The sequence below is a fragment of the Oryzias latipes genome, chromosome 11 (assembly GCF_002234675.1).
Source record: "Oryzias latipes chromosome 11, ASM223467v1".
Taxonomy (NCBI): Eukaryota; Metazoa; Chordata; class Actinopteri; order Beloniformes; family Adrianichthyidae; genus Oryzias; species Oryzias latipes.
The window spans coordinates 1261571-1281795 of record NC_019869.2 but is presented as its reverse complement, the minus strand read 5'-3'; the positions used below and the strand labels follow the sequence as shown (position 1 = coordinate 1281795).

The 20225-nt window shown below is 43.2% G+C and overlaps 4 protein-coding genes and 1 non-coding gene across 11 annotated transcripts in view; 3 read left to right on the top strand and 2 right to left on the bottom strand.

Annotated features, from left to right (window-relative positions):
• LOC101161417 (histone-lysine N-methyltransferase ASH1L) overlaps positions 1–4559 on the top strand; it is a 32347-nt gene extending 27788 nt beyond the window's left edge. For all 4 annotated transcript variants that reach the window (XM_020706876.2, XM_020706877.2, XM_011480634.3 and 1 more), the window contains exon 27: positions 2489–4559. In XM_020706876.2, the coding sequence (XP_020562535.1) occupies positions 2489–2580 (92 nt within the window). In that variant the 3' untranslated portion in view covers positions 2581–4559. The remainder of the gene's footprint in view (positions 1–2488) is intronic.
• The window catches only part of LOC105354996 (CD209 antigen-like protein E), a 686243-nt gene that overhangs the window by 92019 nt on the left and 573999 nt on the right, over positions 1–20225 (bottom strand). The window lies entirely within an intron of this gene.
• On the top strand, positions 6326–8449 carry LOC101156748 (40S ribosomal protein S27). Of its 2 annotated transcripts, none has more exons than XM_004073704.4 (4): positions 6326–6724; positions 7711–7819; positions 7893–8003; positions 8272–8449. In XM_004073704.4, the coding sequence occupies exons 1-4, from the start codon at positions 6719–6721 to the stop codon at positions 8298–8300; spliced, it is 255 nt and encodes an 84-aa protein (XP_004073752.1). In that variant the 5' UTR covers positions 6326–6718; the 3' UTR covers positions 8301–8449. The 2 variants fall into 2 exon arrangements, 1 of the variants encoding a protein (XP_004073752.1); XR_002874094.1 differs by lacking the exon at positions 6326–6724 and adding an exon at positions 6933–7142.
• LOC111948276 lies at positions 8076–8204 on the top strand. Its single transcript, XR_002874232.1, has one exon. It is a non-coding gene; the product is annotated as a small nucleolar RNA SNORA35 (small nucleolar RNA).
• LOC101161168 (small conductance calcium-activated potassium channel protein 1) lies at positions 8539–18659 on the bottom strand. 2 transcript variants are annotated; one of them, XM_023959688.1, is made up of 10 exons: positions 18041–18659; positions 17064–17883; positions 16871–16966; positions 16502–16789; positions 14572–14693; positions 13036–13177; positions 12841–12951; positions 9146–9273; positions 8940–9009; positions 8560–8836 (listed from the first exon to the last, which is right to left on the bottom strand). In XM_023959688.1, exons 2-10 carry the CDS (start codon positions 17847–17849, stop codon positions 8612–8614), a joined length of 1968 nt encoding a protein of 655 aa, XP_023815456.1. In that variant the 5' UTR covers positions 17850–17883; positions 18041–18659; the 3' UTR covers positions 8560–8611. The 2 variants fall into 2 exon arrangements, with proteins under 2 accessions (XP_023815455.1, XP_023815456.1); XM_023959687.1 differs by having other exon boundaries at positions 8539–9009; positions 18041–18638.

The following is a 20225-nucleotide window of genomic DNA, read 5'->3' as shown; positions in this document are numbered from 1 at the left end:
GAAACTCTGTTCCAGGTCGGTATCAACGTAGACGGCGGAACCAGAACCCAGTGTAAACACATTTCATTTCAGACATGTCAATCACTGGTTTTCTATTTAGTTTACCTGTACAGTTCTAGCCAATCGTTTCACCTGTTCAGCGATTGTGGGCCGGCTCATTAGAATGGGTGTGGCCACGAGGATGGGCGGAGCATCAGTCAAATTGCTAAAGGCAAAACCATTGAAAGTCGTGGCGTTCTTCGTTACAAACGATTCTAAATCACCAACCTGACGGCTCGTCCCGATCCGACCGCGTGATCAGAAACCGGGCCTGATGGTGTCGTTTCAGAAATCCGATGTTGAGTCCCAATCAGAGAGGATTTTATTCTGATCAGCGCTAAACATTTAAAGGTATTACAGATAAATAATCTACCAGAAGCCTCGGATCATGAACGCATCACGACGCTTTACTGCTGTAAAACGCAGCAGAACACGGCAGCAGGAGGCGACAGAAACGGGTCAGAACGGTGAAGAAGGTCCACAGATTCAGACTCCAGCATCCAGACGTCTGTGAATAAACGTTTCAAACGGACAGAAAGCATCTCTATCGGTAAATGACAAGCTGCAAAGGATTTTGAACAGGAAAAAACATCAGATTTCTGTTAATGTGTGAGAATTAAACAGAGACGCCTGCCAAGGGACCGTCTACAAAGTGCTAGCTCCAACAGTGATGAAAGTCTTCCGGGAATTCCCGGAAATCCGGGTTTTTGAGCAAACCGAACGTACTTTCCGGGAAATAAAGACCTGATCTCTACGGACAAATCGCTTTCCGGATTAGAAAATGGTCTGAAATCAGCTAATTTTAGCTTTATTTTCTATATTTCTCCGCAGATCGCTTCCTCTATGGTCGTGGCCATCTCTCGTCTTCCCGGCCTAATTGACCAATGACGGGACGTTTTAGTTGCTTTCGGATGCGTCGACGGGTCTGATTGGCTCTGTCTGCACCACGTGGTCAGCGTGACTCGCTTCCCTAGAGACCAAAACTGGCGGACCCACGCTAAACTTTCACAAACACATCTGAAGAGTTTGCGATCAAATTTGTGTTAAAATAATGGCAGGCATCGTCATTATTGAGCGTGGTCACGACCTCAGTTGCGAGAAGACGATAAAAAACAAATTGAAGTGGTCTTGGCTGGAAAAAAAAGATTTTTAAGGTAGTGTAGGTCAAATACTTTTTTGTGTAAAATAATCTCAAAACCACATTTTGAAATAATTTCAATTTTAGTTTTGAGTTTCAGTTTTTATTTTGAATACATTTCTCTATCTAATTTATTTGTATTTCCTAATTACCGTGATTTAGTTCAGTATAGTTAACATTAATTATAAGTATTTGATGGTTTGGACCCGCACTCCCTTAAAAAATAATGTTTACAATGTTTAGCTTAGTTTGTATGTTTGTTTTGATATTTCCCAGATTACTTAGTATTGGTGTTAAAGAATTGATGTATTATGTTATAGAATTATAGTTTAAAGCAGATCCCATATTTTGATGTAATTATAGTTTGAGAAAACAGTGCAAGTGGATGTTGTACATCAGTCATTTCTAAAGCAGAAATAATGTATAAATAACTGAGGTATTTTCATAGAATATCATAGTTACTGGTGTTCTTTTTGCCATTTGGGGCTTTGATGTTACTATATTTTAGCAATTGTATGTTTTGCAGCTTTAAGGAAAAGCGTAGATTGTAGGATTGTGTTACTTTGAGCAATTTTCCAAATTCTTTTTTAGGACCAGCAAGTCCTTAATGGAGAGTCAAACTAGGGGTTTGAATGACAAATCATGATGCTCCAATTAGTCTTAGTTTCTTGATAAAGAAGTGAATAACTAGCTGCCAGAATGCACCAGAATGCATCTAAGACCACGTATTTTTCCAAAATTTCGCTCTGTGCCCGCCATATCGCTCAAAGAATAGTTCAGGGATTTTTTCCTTGCCTGACTTTCATCACTGCTCCAAGAAAAAGTCCTTAAAAAAATGAAAAAGGTTTCCTTTGATCGGTCATAAATATCCAGCATCAGATTTTTGCTACAACAATCAAAAAGTCATTCATTTTTGATGGAGATATGAATCACATGATCAAAAATGTTCAACAGTCATCAAACTTTCCATCATGACTGATTAACACCTTGAAGCAGTTGAAAGATTTTATACTTTTACTTGATTGTTGAAGCGACTTTACCGAAATCCTACAAGAAGCTTCATAAACTAAAAGCCTGGTTCTGTTTATTACATTTGGTCATTTCTGAAAATAAGTTGGAAAAGTATCGGATCGGGTCTCAGTATCTGCAGATACTCAGAACCAAATGACACGGAACCAAAAAAAACCTGATCAGGACCCCTCCCTCCTCTCTGAAGCTGCTTCATGGCACTTCAGACGTCAGGAGGAGGGGAATCAAACCCCCGGACTGTGTCTTTGAGCCCGTTTTCCTCACATGTTCACTTCTTTCCAGCCATCGATGTCACTTATCTGCTGGAGGAGGGAGCGGGACGGCGGCTCCGGCGGCGGACGCTTGGATTCGGAGACTTTGTTTTCAGGAAGTGATGCCTCTCGTGTGCCTGTGGAGCCTTGACTGCAGAGAGCGGCAAACCCGGAGCGCCGGACGGACACGTGCGGACGGCGTCTCCTCGGTCCTGAAACTCAGTCGGTCAGAGCGTGGGGGGGGTTCAGCTCAGAGAGGAGAGCTAATGAAGACTTTTGCTTATTTAAGTCGTATCATGCAAAACCTGTTTGAAAATGCACATAGGAGAAGGAAGCATGCACTTATATCTGCAAACACGGCAGAAGGAATCCACTACCCAGCATCAGGAACGACTGGTACTGAACAAAGGACGGACGGACGGACGGAGGGGGGACGGCTTTTCTTTGACGGACAGCCGGAGTGACGGACGGCTTTTCTTTGACGGACAGCCGGAGGGACGGACGGCTTTTCTTTGAGCTCTGAAGGACCGTAACGGTTCCCCCTGGTGGGATTTAGCTGCAATGACATGAGGACATCTTTGTTGCTGCTCTTTTCGGTGGAGAACTGCACTTTTTGGTACCGTGGACGCGGTGACGCTCCGCGGCGTAACGCGCCGGCCGGCGGGCTCCGCGTTGGAAGACGCAGTCGGAAGGCGGCTTTTCCAGAAGACGCTCCTGGTTGATGCTGGTTTTCTAGCCATGGGGGGGGTGGAGTTTGCGCTTTTGTCAGTGAAAGTGTCTCGTTGTGGTTTTTTTTTTAACTTTTCCCTAAAGCCTTCAGCCCCTCCCCCCCCTCTCCGTTTTGTACAACTCACCAGCTGAACTGAATCAGGCAGGGAGGGGGGCGGCGGCTCTAACTGTAACGCCTTACACAGTCACGGCCTCCCGCCGCCTTGCGTGTGTGCGAGCGCGCACACGCCAGGTTTCATGAAAATATACCTTTTTAAAAAAAATGAAAGAAATAGAAAAAAAAAAAGAGGGCTCAATGGCAATTAAGTTTTGAAAAAACTATGGAAGACGGTTCTTAACATGAAATGTTTGGTTATGTCCTATTTTCTTATGTGGCGGGGGGGGGGGGGGGTCTGTACTGTATATTTGGAGGGAAGTTCAACCTTTCTTTGGTTCCTAGCTGCCATGGAGAATGTTAAAAATGATATTTTATGCGACCTTTTTGTCCCTCATGGCTTCCGTTGACGAGAAAAACTGACAGGAGCGACTGATGAAGGGCGGGGGGCGGGGGGGCAGGAAGCTGTACAGTGCCATGTTATGTAAATACACACTTTCCATTGAGGAGCGTCTCCAAAAGCAATATCTGAAATATGAACCTTGTTTATTATTGTACTGTACAGAACTCAGCCCATATCGTATTATGATTATTATATAATATTAGAACTTCTTCCATTTGTATTAATATAATGAAACACTTAAGCGCAGAGGACTTTTGTAATGTTCAGAAACCATAACTGTCCTCATGACATAAAACTTTACTGAGTTTATAAATTAATTTACTTCATGAGATCAGAAGAATGTGAGGCAGACAAAGGTTTTTGGGCGCCACGGCGGCGGCGGCGGAGACGCCATCTTTGTCTCTGAACTTTGTTAATAATATTTCTTCTGAGGAGAGTTGAGCTCCTTTCTTTTTGCTGCAAAGTGTTGAACACTAAAAAAACAAACCAACCTAAAAAAATGTCATATTTTTAAATGGTAACAGAAAGGAAAGTAAAGCTGTCGACCCTGTTTTGCTTTTTATTTTGTTTTTTTAATAGGAAACGGTTCTGTTTTTGTGATGAGTCATTGTAAGATGCTTGTACTTGTATTTGTGTGTTTTTGTGTGATTTGTTTAGTTCTTTTTAGACAATCACAAAAAGCAGATGCAAGCATTGTAAATGGCAGACTGGCAGACATTTTGTGACGTGTACAGTTTGTCCAAAAAAAAAACTTCTTCCACTTGTTTGTAATTATGATTCTGAAGTCATAAGAAATGCTGTTGGTTTTTACTTTTTGTTTTCTATTTGTTTTTGTTTGTTTTTTTAAATAAAAAGCACTACATTATTGTGAATTTATTCATTTGTTCTTTATTTATTCATCACCAACAACAACCTGTTATTATGACCTCTTTGGTCAAACCCCCATCATGCCTCGCTGCCCACTGCTGATCTGAGAAATGGGCCTGTGGATGGGAGTCCTACCGTACCAGCAACCCCGGTGAGGAGGGGGATCGAACACCCGAGCCTCACAAGACGGAAGATCACGACCAAGGGATGGCCGTGTCAGCAAAGACGAACCGCCAGGATCGACCGATGTCGGAACGGCCTTTGGACCGGATGAGAGGTGAGACGATCGGAGCGGACTGACGTACCAGAAAGCAACGTGGCAGATGGCGAGGACATCCAGACGTGGGTTGGAATCCCGCTGACGTCCAGGAAGAGGCCACAGCAGCACCTGGACGGCGTCTCTGAGGGGCCAGCTGAAGGTGCACCAGCACATTTACTACAATAAGAATTTAAAAAAGAAAAGTAAATAATTTACTGAGAACTGGAGTAAAATAGGAAAGCAAAGACGATAAAGTGGAAATAAGTAGTTTATTAATTTTAACACATTTAGATAGAAGCTATAAAATTAGAAACCAATGAGAGTCAATGCACCTACATTAGTTTATAAATATGGAATTATTCTTTAAAAAAATGTCAGACTTGTAATTTATGAAATAAAAATAATTGAAAAAAGAGAATTGGTAGGGCTTTTATTTTGAAGGAAAACTTTTTTTTTCTTTTTTCTTCAAGGAACTTTATTTAAAACAGATTACTTAGAACAGCAACATTACATGAAATAACAATCACAAATTCCTAACATAAAATCTAAAGCATATAGAGAACATAACATGTAAAAGACTGAACATAATACAGAAACATGAAAAAAAATCAAAACAACTTAAGTTTTGTTAGGGTTTCTCAATACGTTTATATTTCAAAACCAAGACATTTCAAACCATTTTTCTTTTCAGATAATTGAGTGACTGAAAATAAAGACAGAGCTCTTTATGAAAAGTATTAGAATGTAGTTTGGTCTCCAAACATTTATTTTTGTGATTTAAAAACTGTCCTTGCCATAGCAGGACATTTAGAACTAAATAGTCTTTTAGAAATCACTACCCAGAAGAAAACATTTTTACATCCAAATGAAATGGAGCTGCAATTTTAGAAGAACACCAACAGCAAAACTTCCCAAAATGTATTTGTAATTTCAAAATTAAAGAATCAATGATCCACAGTTTCGATGTCATTTAAACAAAAACTGCAGCTGTTCTCCCCAAAACCAAATTGATGTCTGAAAAAAGTCCTTATTTTTAAAATAAATGTATTTCACCTTAGCTAAAATAGAACATTTAACGAATTTAGATCTTATTTCAATCACCTCTTCTCTAAAAAAAAATGCTTAGAAATGTTTTTCTTGTTTCTTTTCTAATGAGATGTTTGGAAAAGGGTGAGGGCGTAACAGGCTGTCCTTCCAACAGGAAAGAAGGAAGATTTCATTGATCTTGGTTTGACAACAGATTTTCGGATAATTGGACCAACGTCAGAGGAAAAGCAAACGTTTTCAAACAGGACAGACCTTATAGTCTGACCCCAGTTATAGTAAGGATTTGTCTCTTCTTAAAACATAACAGCAGTTCCAGAGAGGCGTGACTGCAGACTAAAATTGTTGCTTATAAATTAGTTTCCAGTCCAATCAAACTTATTGATCAAAGGCAAACAGTTTGATTGGCAGTTTCTTTAGGTCAATTTTCAGCAGGACGTTGATTCCGACGACATCCATGAATATCTAGAAGGAAATTGAAACCACAAACGCCTTTCGTACTTTAAGAACAGCCAGTTGATCTTAATCTAATCGTTCAACATCAATAGCTTTAAGTCACAGTTACGGACATGTAACCAAAGTCACGCAAAAGCTGCGGAAAAACAACAAAAATTGTTTTGTTGTTTCAGGTTCTCTAATCAAACAAATTAGAAAATTTAAATTTATTTGAAAATAAAATTTTAGGAAAAAAATGGAAGAAATTTTCTAAATTTGTTTTATTTCAGTTATTTAACCGTATGGGGGGCGAAGTTTGAACTTGTAAGAAAGAGTCGTCATTTCCGGTTTTTGCTCCGTCAAACCAGCGATATGAAGCCTCCGCTTCCGGTGACGCTTCCTTTTCGGCAGCGGCTATTTCCTCGCCAACATGCCAGTGAGTATCGCTTGTGGGCTTGCACGGGACTTTTGGACGGTTTAACCGGCTCGCAGGGAACCACTGCGGGCCTCTGCGCGTCCATAAGACACGTACGGTTCCTCTGCTGCCGGTTTATGACATTTTTGTCAGACCGTGGCGGAGTTTATCCAACGAAACTACGCATCTTCTTGCGAAAGCATCGTAGCACAAGATGGCCGCGCGCAGACTGCGAACATGGAGCTAGCTCCACGCGCGATGCTAGCAGAAAAGTCGCTGCACGCGGGCATCGATGCCGTTAAAATCCTGGATTTGTAGCGAACTGGTGATTGTTTTGTTAATCGATGCTAAAAACTATTTTAAACCAGATTAATGTGACGTGATTCAGGGAAGGCCAGAAACCGTGAACGTCAACGGCGAAACAAAAGCCACATTAACGGTAATGAGGGTCGTTTAGCTAACACCCCTAAGACAAAATCCAGTGAAGGAGTTTAGAGAAGATAATTGATCACAAATGTCAGGTTTATTTGAGTCTCAGCTCATTTTCAATCCCGTTTGTTAAAATATGTTTAGGCCGAAAAGGAACAAAGTCTGCCGAAAAATTATTGAATTAAAAATACAGAATTCAAATATTTTTTTCTAAAATAAACTGCAAAGATTCAGCCTTCACATATAATAGACAACTTTATTTAAATCAAATCAAAACAATCACAACAAACTTTATTTAAACACACTGGGTAACAGCTAACCAGCATTGTAGCTAACTGCTAAATGTCATCTAGACTTAATGAATAGATGTGGAAGAAGCAAATATCATTTAGTAAAACTGTTAATAACAAATCTAGATGTAATCCTGATCCCTCCCCAAATCAGAATCATTTTAAATCAGATTGTCTGTTAAACTGGACTACAGGATCTGATTGTAGTTTTATGCCGTGTTGTCCTGTTTGAGGAGATTTAATCCTGTTTGACAGACGACCAAATCTTGTGGATTTTATTCCCTTTAGCTTGCAAAAGACTTGTTGCACCCGTCCCCTGAGGAGGAGAAGAGGAGGCACAAGAAGAAGCGCCTGGTCCAGAGTCCCAACTCTTACTTCATGGATGTGAAATGTCCAGGTACGGCGTCTCTGCCGCTCACGCCGTGGCGTTAACCCGCTGTGCACTGACGGCGTTTCCATTTCCTCCATAGGATGCTACAAGATCACCACGGTGTTCAGTCACGCTCAGACGGTGGTTCTGTGTGTGGGATGTTCAACGGTCCTGTGTCAGCCCACCGGAGGCAAAGCCCGTCTCACAGAGGGTGAGTGGCTCGCCGCTGAAGTCGGCTCTGCTGTTGAGGCGTGGCGAGCAGCGTTGAAGGTCTGTCGCCACGCTGCACCGCCAAGTGACCGGGCGACCTCCGTCGTGGTCCTCCGGTCTCATTCCGGTGCCAGATCAACCTCGGTTTGCAGAAGGGTTGGGTCGAACCGTGGCCCCCTCCTTTCGAAAGTCGAGCACAGGTGTACCGGTGCCGCTTAGCTTAGGACGCCGTTCTGATACAGGAAGCTGACGCCTGGTTTTCCCCGCAGGTTGCTCGTTCAGGAGGAAGCAGCATTAGCGGCTCTGAACGGGAGAGGAGGGGCTGGACCGGTCGACGTCAGCGCGTCCCACCCCCCACCATGGAGGCGGACCGGACGGCAGAAGGGTTGCTGCTGTAGCTCCACCTTCCAACCCGCTCTCTCTTAATAAATGTTGTTTTGGCTAAAAGCGGCGTCTGACTTTTCCCTGACGCTGCAGAAACGCCTCCGGAAGAATCTTAACCTTTTGTGACATCAACATGAATATTCTGCTGCAGTCCGGCACAGAACCTCAACTAACCGCTAGTATTTCTGCTGCAGAAATGTCGTTTCTGTGACCCAGCGGTCTGCGTCACTTCTCGGCTCCGCCCCCACACTCGCCCTGCCCCTCCCTCTCCCGCAGCAGGTGGCGGATGGAGCAGTTCTGGGTGGAGAGCGTGCTGGACAGCAGCGGCATGAGGATCCGGAAGCCCTCGCGCAGCTCCTGCACGCGCTTCTCCAGGCCGTGGATGTGCGCGTGCAGCTCGCCCCTGCAGCCCTGCACCTCCGCCAGCACGTCGTACATCAGGCTGTTCATCTGAGCGGGAAGCAGAGGACACGGGGGGTGAGGGGGAGGGGGGACGCACGCACGCCGACAACTGTACCCGGTGGAACGCGGCGCCTTTACTTGCCTCTCTCACCTTGTGGAGGTCCACCAGTGTGCTGCCTTGATCGGCCAGAATCCGCTGCTCCATCTTGACCCGTCGCAGCCTGGAGAAGCAGAGAACAGCGGTTCTGTTAGCACCAAACGGTTCTGATGGGACACTCGTACAGGAAGCTGAGGTGATGGACAGGAAACGGTTGGGGATCAGAGGGGCGTCACATGAGGGTGAGGCGTGGGCCGTACTGTTGGATGGCGAGCAGCAGCTTCCTCTGGTGCGTGCGCACGCGGGTCTCGTCCCGCTCTCTGGACAGCTTGGTGTGTTTGTAGATGAGCCACGTCTCTCTCAGCACGTTGGCTGCAGCGATTTTGATCTGGTGAGAGGAGACAACGGAGAGTTTGACACCGCACGGAGCGGAGGCTTACCGCCACGCGGCGCTCTGGTTGGCGCTTTTCCCGCCTTTTGCATCAAACATTAGTGGAAGGGAAGATTCTGTGCAGCAGCAGAATCCTGGACTGAATGACCAGAATGCTTTTGTGCCTTTGAGCAAAATGTCAACCAAACTAGTGGAGAAAAAAAAAACCTTTGGCACCAAAAAAACTGACGTCACTGAGACAAACTATAAAAAAAAAGGGTTCCTCTTAGAATTCAAAACAAAGCATGTGTGGTGTGTGTTCTTGAATTATGGGATGGCCACACGACTGGCGGCCATTTTTAGCAAAGTTTGGAATTTGACATTTTTACACATGGTGAAAAAACCACAACATTTCACACACGCCACCAGGTTAAATGTATAACCGAAGTTTGGTTGACCTTTGACCTCAGCAAGAGACCAACAGCTTCAATTATTAAAAAGAAAAATCACAGAAAGTGCGCAGTACAAATTTAACCCTTGTGCTATCCTAGGCACTTTAACATTGAGAGGTGGGTCATCTAGACCCACTAGACAGAGCTCTGAACCTTTTTTCTTCAATGATTTGTGATCTTCACTGGTGTCCATGGATTACATGAAATCTTTCCACCTTTATCCACCTTTGTCATGTTAGGGAGAACACCTCAATGGAAGGGGGGGGGGTCATCTAGACCCCAAAGGATAGCACAAGGGATAAACTGCCAGGGATCCGATCTGTCGCCTCCAAACTCCTGGAGCTCCGTTTTCCTTTTCTAACACTTGGCGTGGAAAACTCAGGGACCGGCGTTCGCCTGTCGCTCGCACGTTTCCTCAGAATATTTTGTAATTTTAACACGAGATGTTGGCTCAAATGAGCCCATTAGGAATGTGGGCGTGGCTAACAAAAACCCCAGGTGCCAGGAAAATCAAGAAAGGAACTATTACCGATTCTTCTAAAAACGTGTGGAACCCCCCCCACCAACACACACACACAGAACCAAAAATGTAAATGGTTGCTATGGAGATAAAACCACCAGAAGCGTCGCCGTTTTGGAAAAAGGGTTTTTCCCCAGGAATTTGTCTCCTTTGCGTTACGCCGACACAAATTAAATGTTCAGTCCGAATGTTGACGTCATCTGCCGTCCGTCCACACCGCAACGCCAGATCGACGCGGTTCTGTTCCTCGACTGACGCAGCAAAAAGCCTCAGAACCAGAAACAGAACTTGAATTCCTTCACTTCTCGCTAACAGAGCGTTCGCCATGTAGAGCTGCCAGTATCTACAATTCTAAAATCCAGAGCCCTAAAAATTTCCCAGAAGTCTCTGCGAAAAACCATTGTGCATCAATGCTCACTAGATTGGCGAATATAGACCACAATGCGTTGCGTTAGAACAATTTTTACGAGGAAAAAAAGGTCTTTACCACTATTGTTTTAATGAACTATAAACGTTTTCATCTTCAGAACTCAGCGGACTCAAATGATCGTTACAAAACGCTCAGATCAATTCGATTTTAAATTTGTGAAGTCGGTCACGTCATATCCGCCGTTAAAGAAAAAAGTAGTGAGCGTGGCGTCCGAATTGCTTAAAATCCAGGGCACTACTTAGTTGTTTGGGAATTTGGAAACAGCTTATATTTCATATTCACAGTGACGTGTTCCCGCGATAAAGCACCTTAATGCAGCGGATAACACCGCTGTGGATGTTTAATTGTTGTGGTATAAAAACATATCTGTGACACAAACTTGTGTTTTACTGGAACTCTGACTCAGCTTTATACGACGGAGTAGGCCACCAAAAAAAAAAAAAATTTGAGCCACCAAAAAAAAAAAAAAGTAAAATTACGAGATTTTATCTCGTAAATTTAGGAGATAAAAACTCGTAAATTTAGGAGATAAAAACTCGTAAATTTAGGAGAAAAAAAGTCGTAATTTTAGGAGATTACAGTGGAAGTGAGCATGCAGAGCAGCAGGTGAACGCCGTGCAGCCGCAGAGAAGACCGACTAAACTTTGTTGAACAGGTGAGCTGAATGTTAATTGATAACGTTCCAAATGTCTGGAAGGTCATTTGTTTGATTTCCGATTCATTAAAGTTTTATTTATTGATGGTTGGTTTGCAGGATCTCTGCAGCCCGATGAAGCCGTCGTCGGTGTCCCTGCAGCTGTTCGCTTGAATCCTTTCTTCCTCCACCAAAGACAAGACTCTACGTCTGTGTGACGCTTCCGTCACACAAAAGGAGGAGCACTTTTTTTGGCATTTTCAACGTTCCAAAGCTAATATAAAACACTATTTTCATTCCTCTTTATTGTTTTATGCTGAAACGGGACATTTCATCTGCAGGAGGGGGCGTTTGTAAGACTGTTTACTTCCGCATTGGTGTTGGGATGACAGGTTCATGACGTAATGAGACAAATGAACTTCAGGATATGTGAATGAAAAGGAGAATAAAGGCTGCAGCGATTGTCTACACCCAAACGTGTCTCTGAGCTCCTTATTTTACATATTAAACTCCGCTTTACTGACACTGAACCCCGGAAAGACGGCTACACGGAAAATAATCTGATTTTGAGTCGCCAAAAGGTTCAGAATCTCTTTGTTTTACACCTATAATAATCCGGAAATGAAGCTTCACAAAAGGCTCCACATACTTCATCTTCAAGCTAGGTTCCGATAAACGGACAACTTCGGTGTTTTTTCCTTAATCTACGACTTTTTTCTCGTAAATTTATGAGATTTTAAGTCGTAAATTTATGAGATAAAAAGTCGTAAATTTACTTTTTTTTTTTTGGTGGCTCTAATTTTTTTTTTTTGGTGGCCCTAATACTCCGTCGTAGCTTTAAACTTTTAAAGGTACAGATATAAATTTTAAGAGGATTCTATGGAGTGATATTTATGCCACCAGGTTGCAAACAAAACTTTTCTATATTAAATATTTGCTTTCAAATTCTTTTTTTTTCCAAATTTATTTTGTCACGCTAAACTGAAACTTATGAGAGCAAAATCAAAGATAGGAAAAAAGTGAGATGAGACACGACGCATTTGACGTTTGTGTTGCAAACACCAAAACATTTTTTGAAAGCAAAAATTTGAAAGCAACACAACAAATCCGAAAGAAAAAATAGTGAAAAATAAAGGTTTTTGATTTAAAAATAAATTGAAGGAAAAAAACAAAATTGAAAACAATTTTTGGGGAAAATAAAAAAAAAAATTAAGCAAAAACAAATTGAAGGCAAAATATAAATAAATTTGGAAAATAAAAGTTTTTGATAAAAAAAAAAATGAAAGCAAAAAAAATTGATAAAACATTTTTTTTGAAAAAAAAAATTTTTGACCCCCCCCCCAAAAAAAAAAAAATTCAGAGCAAAAAAAATTTCAAAGCAAAAGAACAAATTTGAAATAAAAAAAAGTTTTAAAAGCAAAGAAAAGGTTTTTTAAAGCAAGTATTTCACATTTTCATTTACGACTTAGAAAGGATTTTATGCTTCATTATGGCATAAATATCACTCCATAGCCTTTGAGCAGCTTCCACGCCGCTGAAACGTCCTCACCCTCTTGGAGATGTGCGAGTCCATCATGAAGTTGTGCACGTGTTTCTCGGCTCTGGAGAGCTCCAGCTTCCTGGCGACCACGGCCACCACCAGCACGGTGCAGCCGGCGCCCTGTGGACCACAGACCGCCGTTACTCACCGCCGTTTCTGCCCGTGGCATCGGCGAATGCCGCAGAGCGGATTTGAACCCCTCACCATGATCCCCGTGAGGAGGCAGATGCTGCGGCCGCAGTAGGTGTGAGGAACCACGTCGCCGTAGCCGATGGACAGGAAGGTGACGGACACCATCCACAGGGCCTCCATGTAGTTGCTGCTCAGGTCTCTGTAGTTGTGATGTCTGCAGGAAGGAACGTTTCCCACATCATGAAACCACCTCCACCCTGTCTCACCACAAAACTCTGCAGAAAACGTCTCAGAGAAAAAGCTTTTATCCAAACACAGAAGATCCACATGTCAAAAATCATTTATAACAAAAGAAACTTTACTAAAGATAAAAATCAAAACCGACAAAATGCTGTTTCTATGAAGAAGTTCTAGATTCATGCATCATATTTCAATACAAATTTCTCATACTAAGGAAAATAATAAAGAAGCAGAGAAATATTCACGTTTTTTTTAAAGTATTTACTTTCCTGTGCTTAACTTTATTTACTTGATTTTATTCTTGAAATTGTGATAAAAAAAGTCTTGTTTTATCAAACAGCAGTTTTAGGTTCCAGTTCTGAGGTTTTATGGACATTTCTAGCAATAAAATGTTTGAAATGTTTTCTCTCTAAATTTCTCTGGTGATAAGAAGTAATTGTGTTTTTTAACTAATAAAGTTTTTAGGAAAAAAAACAATATTTTCCTGTTATTTTTAGTTTTAATTTGCTCTAAAGTTTAATTTTTTCTCTTTTTTATTGGAAAGTACGAGTAAAGCAAAATGAAAAGTGTTGAACATTTATTTTTTAAATATAATTATTATTCATTCATTGGACCTAATAATAATAAAAACATATTAAAAGATATTTTAACCTGGTAAAGTCCACTACATCAAAAATGGACAGAAATTAATTTTCTTTAAAATTATGATGTTTTATGAAATAGAAAAACGAATATTTAACCCTTGTGTTATCTTAGATGACCCCCCCCCTTCCATTGACGTGTTCTCCCTACCATGTCAAAGGTGGATAAAGGTGGAAAGATTTCATGTAATCCATGGACACCAGGGAAGATCACAAATTTGTGTAAAAATCCTGACATCCAGGAAAAAAAGCACCTGGTTTCCCCACAAACTCAAATGATAAAGAACTGTTTTACGTTCATTTTTAAAAATGAACAATAGGTGAGTTATTTTCATCATTAAGTTCAGAAAACTATCAAAACTTTTCCCGCCAAAAGTGTTCTTGAGATTTCACGGAAGCGGCCATTTTGAATTGAGCAGGAAAAGGCACTCTACTGCCCCCTAGTGGAATGACGGTGAACTACAAGAGTTTATTGGTTTGAAGATTTCTCACTCATTTTGTTTTTAACTAAAAAAAGTGTTTTCAAATAATTATACTCTTCCAGAAGAATCTTTTTGTTTCTTAAACTATTTTCTAGCAGAAATGATATAATGTTTTATGTGTCACGTTAATGAGAAGGTTTCTAGAAGACATTTCTTTGTTCAGATGTTTGTCCTCCATCACCTTCCATACTTTGGACCGGCTGCCACATGGCAGAAGGTTCTGGTCTCCATGGAGACCGGCGTACCTCTCGCAGACGTGTAACCCCCACGCAGCCACAATCCAGAGCGACACGCTGAAGATCATCAGCACCGTCCCGGGGTAGGTGGTCATCAGCGTTTTCCCCACGAAGCGGGAGTTGAAGTGGATCTGGAAGTCACAAACACGTTTCATCGGAAAAGCTTCAGGAAGGAGCGGCTCCAACTTTCAATCCAACACACGACGTGTTTCTGACACGGTTGACCTGGAGGTCTGAGGGTCGTCTCAGGTCAACGCCATCAGTTAAAGTTCCTGCACGAATGTCCTTCATCGTCCATTTACCTGCAAGCTATTCTATTCTATTCTATTCTATTCTATTCTATTCTATTCTAGTCTATTCTATTCTATTCTATTCTGTTCTATTCTGTTCTATTCTGTTCTATTCTGTTCTATTCTGTTCTGTTCTATTATATTCTATTCTATTCTATTCTATTACATTACATTTTGTTCTATTCTGTTCTATTCTGTTCTATTCTGTTCTGTTCTATTCTATTCTATTCTATTCTATTCTATTCTATTACATTACATTACATTTTGTTCTATTCTGTTCTATTCAATTTCTATTATATTCAATTTCGCTCAATTTTATTCTACTCTATTTTGTTCTGTTCTATTCTTTTTTTGTTGTAATGTACTCTATTCTATTGTATTTTTTGTTCTACTCTTTTCTATTCTGTTGTGTTTTTGTTCTGTTTTGTTCAGTTCTGTTCTATTTCTTTTTATTATATTTTATACTATTCTATTTTGTTTTACTCTATTCCATTCAGTTGTTCTGTTTTGTTCTATTCTGATCGGTTCTATTCTATTCTATTTTATTCTATTTCTTGCCTAATCGAACACCAGAACTAGAAGCTGCAGCTTCCTGCGTCTTTTCTTCTGGTTTCTTGTTGGCTGCAGTCAGAAACAGAAACTTGCAGGAATCTCTGTGGATCCGATGATTTAAAGACCTTTTTTATTTACTTCACTTGATGTTTTAGTTGTTTTTTTGTGTATTTTTCTGTCATTTGGAGCCTTTGCAGACCAGAACCAGCTTGCAGAGAAGCAGTAAATCTGCAGGTTTCTCCGTTGGGTCAGAGGGAGGCTGGATGAAATCTAACCTCCAGCTCCTGTCAGATTATCCTTACGTAAAGCAGAGATGAGGGATAAGAAACCGTGTTTGCAATCTGGCCGGATAGCCGGACGGACAGCAGGTTTGTTAATGCAGCGGCCCGGAGGTCACTTTTTAAAAAGCCTTTAGGAGGGAGCGGATTAGTTTGGGGGGTAAAAGGAGAACAGATGCTCCGAGGAGGAGAACCGGGAGGGATGGAGGTTCAGAAATGTCCAAAACTCATTTTCTTATAAATATATATATATAAACGCAGATCCAAAAATTCAGAAGCTCAAGCTTGAGGAGCAACAAGGAACGTTTGGATTTTCTCTTATTAACTAACTATATTCTATTCTTTTATATCCATTTCTATTATATTCAATTTTGTTATGTTTTATTCTTTTTTGTTCTATTCTATTAAGTTCTGTTCTACTCTACTTTATTCAGCTGTATTCCATTCTAATGTATTCAGTTCTATTCATTTATCTTCTATTCTATTGTAAGTGACCATGGCGGGTTAATGGCTGATGAAGGTCGTGGCGTGCTGACCTCTGATAAGGGACACTTCCTCGTTAACCCTGACTTAAATCAAAGTAAGGAAGTAGTTCTGGAGTTCTGGAGTCATTTCCGGACCTTCAGTTGGTCGGTACCAAAGTGGATCGGGTCTCCAACAGGAGATGTGAACAGAAACAAAAGTCGTTTCTGTTTCACGTCTCATTTGCTGGACACAGATTTCCTTTTTTCATATTTTAAACGCAGTGAAGTGAATCTGTTTTTTGGTCAGAACTTTTCGTCAGGAGAAACGGATCCTCCGGCTAAAGGCGGCGCCGACCTTGTTGAGCGCCCCGATGCTCCTGGAGGCGGTGTCGGTGAAGAGGCGGCTGTGCAGCATCATGGCCCGCGCCATCAGGTAGAGGCGCAGGAACATGGGCAGGGCCAGGACGATCTCCAGCTCCGTCTCCGACAGCGCCATGCGGGACGCGCTCTGCTGGAAGTACGCCAGCAGCCCCACCGGGTACGGGTGGATGGCCGCCACGGTCAGCTCCAGGGCGATGAAGGCCAGGCGGTCGGTTGTCATGGCGATGCGCCAGTCCTCGGCCCCGATGTCGTGGACGTAGAGCTGCCACAGAGGGAGGGGGGGTCAGAGTTGGACCTGGAAGGAGCAGGTACAGCATTCTGCGGTGGGGGAGGGGGCAGTCACCTGCACCTCGCAGCAGTGGTACGCCACGATCAGCCCCAGCAGGAGGAGGGTGGAGGCGGTGATGACCGACTTGAGTGACAGGGAGTAGACGGAGCTCTGCGGGAGACAAACATCCCATAAATGTCTCAAACATGAGGCGTAATCCCCGGGTTGGTTTGGTGTGAGTGGACGGCCTCCTGCGTGACCTCCTGACCTTGCTGTAGACGCTCCAGGACAGCTCGGTCTCCGTCACCATCATCAGGACGCCGAACAGCCCCACGGCCAGGGCGCAGTCGTTCAGCCTCTGCCGCCGCAGGAACAGCGCCCGCCGGCGGACCAGCCGCCAACCGATGTTGCGGCTCTTCCAGTACGGGTCGTTCTTGGCGTCCTCCTTGCGCTTGGGGCTGTGCTGCGGACTGTGGGCGTGGCTTAAGCCGGGGAACTTGGCCCCAGGCAGGGGGCCCTTGCCCTCCTTCTTCTTCTGGAACCGCGGCGTCTCGCCATGTTGGGGGGGGTGGTCGTCCTTGCTGGTGATGATGATCTCCGGCAGACTCTGGCGGTCCTGCATCTCCAAGGAGACGCTGCGGCGTCCTTGGTGCGCCTTCTTGGTGCCCAAAAAGGGCGAGGCGCAGGGGGACAGGGGCATGTCGGTGACGGAGGTGACCTTCTCCTGGAGTCTGTGGCAGGCGGAGGTCCTGGCCTTGGCCTCCCCGCACCGTTTCTCGGCCCTCCTCTCCTTGCCTTTGGGCTTGTCCTTCCTCCTGCCGGCGCGCGGCGTGGACGTGATGTACAGGTGGCCGTTGTACAGCGGCGTGGTGGCCAGCGCCTGGGTCCGGTCCAGCCACACGGTGTGATCCACGGACGTCTGGACTGTGCGGTGTATCCCACACTGGGGGGAGTAGGTCTGGCATTGGGGCGCCATTCTGGGGGGGAGGAGGGGTCGGTGGTCTTCTGGCTCATCGTCGACCGCCGTGGAGCTCATGGAGAGGGAGTGCTCCATGATGAGGAGGAGGAGGATCTCTGGAAGAGCGGGACTGGAGGAAGAGGAGCATGAAAGCGAACAGATGGCAAAGAAAACCTTTTCATTCAGGAGCAGCTTAGCTGAACAGACGTCCGCATGCTTTTAATCTCTCATTTTTCTCTGAAACCGTCATCAGAAGCTCATCTCTGGATGCTTAAATGAGTTCTTACCGCGTGGCAACCACGCCGCTCCTGGACGCCGCTCCTGAGGGCCTCCGGTCTTCACGCTTCCTCCCCTCCTGGACTCACCGTCCCCGTTGTTCTGGAGGAGGAACCGGCGGGTTTGAGCGCGCTCAACCGTTCGACTCTCTTCAGGAGGGGACCATCTTCTTAGCAGCTTCACGGAGCTCCGCCTACAGGCCCGAGCGTGGCTCCTAAGCCCCTCCTCCACCTGCCGCTAACGCAGGTGCACCCGCTCCCATCTCCAGCTGCTGCCGTGTGACGGCCCCCCGGCCGGGATCCTCCTTAAAGCTGGAAGGGCTTAGCGACTGCGCAGACGCAGCTGCAGATGTTGCAGAGACCGGGTCACGTGTCAGCGGGGATTGGAGGTCCTGGTCTCCGCCCATCGGTGAGTCTCTGTAGGGGGGCCGGGCCGGGCCGGGGGCCAAAGGGTTCTGCTTCTGTTAGTGTGTTTTTTTGTGCAGGTTTTTGATTTCCTAAAGAGAGAATAATAGTTGGACTTCAGCAGATTAATGCGTCAAAGATTAATCAGGTGACAGAGATCCTGGATTTATGAGATTATGGAATATGTCAGCGGGTCGAAGCGCCGGCCAAACGATGACCTTCAGCTTCATGACTTTCCAAATCTGTGTGACAGATGGTTTGGCAGATAATAGAAAACAGACTCAAGAAACACGGGGTGGGCGGAGCCTGTGCGGATGAAAAAGGTCTGATTTGATCTGAAGTGTGTTGAAGGATAGAAGCAGGCGGAGGGGGGGGGCCGCCGCTCGCCACCTGCAGACGTCAGCGTCCGGTCCATGTGGAGGCGCAGCCGTCCAGAACTCAGCACCAAACGGTTCTGCTGGGTCCTGTGACCTCTGACCCCAGAGTAAGGGACGGCTTTGCTTTAGCTGGATGAGACGCTGGAGTCACTTTCCGGTGGTCGGGGGCCACAAATGTCCCCGAATGATCCCCGTCCGCACGGCTGCAGATGACGGCCCGTCAGAACTTTCTCAGTCTCTCTGCTGCAGATTCTCCAGCAGGAAAACACCGGCTGGGAACCGGGAAGCCGCCTCCCAGTCTGAGGCGGACGGCGGGTCGCCCCGTGGTCGGGTTAAATGGGAGGGGCAACGAAAGGATGAACAGGTCAGGACAGACAGTGCTAGAATAGAATGGAACAGAACAAAAATACAATAGAATAGAATAGAACAAAACAAAGAAAAGAACAGAACAAAATGGAGCTAAATAGATTGTAACAGAAATAAAATAAAATAGAATAGAACAAAATGGAATAGAATAGAAAATAGCAGAATAGAAATATATAAATAAATAAGTACTGACTAGAATAGAAATTATTCGAATGTAACAGTATAGAATAACACAGAATAGAATAGAACAAAAATTGACTTAAATGGAATAAAAAAAAAACAACATAATTGACTATTGACAGAAAATTGACTACAAGAGAAAAGAATAGAATAGAGAATAACAAAATAGAATGAAAGACCATAGAATAGAATAGAACAAAACAGAAAAAGTATGGAGTCTTATACTGTTCATAATTAAATAAATAAATATTTAATTATATAAATACATATGACCTCATGCAAATACACAATCAATCGATAAATTTCTCATAAATATATAAAAAGATCTTGAAATTGTGAAAAACATGCAGACTGATTTTAAATTAGCCATTTTATTATTCAATATATTTCATTTTGCTTTAAAAACCTCTTCATTATTTTAAAACAGCATTTTAAAATAATTATTTTAATCATGTTGAATATATTATATTATTATAATTCTGTCTTTTTTCAGAACTACGATTTCCAAATCAATATCTTTCAAAGTAGCTTTGTTTTTATTTCATGTTGCTGTTTTTCACAATGACATATATTTCATGATGAGTTTATAATATATATAATAATACATATGTATATATAATAGAATAAAATAGAACTGTACAAGAGCAGTTATAAATAGAATAAAGTAGACTAGAACAGAAATGAATGGAATATAATACAATAAAATAGAATAGAATACAACTGAATAGAATAAAGTAGAATAGAACAGAACTGAAGGAAGAGGAAGGAGCGTGTCAGCGTAAGAAAGCAGAGTAATTAGAAACATGCAGCAGCAGCAGCTGGAGGTCATCATGGGAGTTCAGAACCGCTGTTACTGCTGCTGCTGCTGC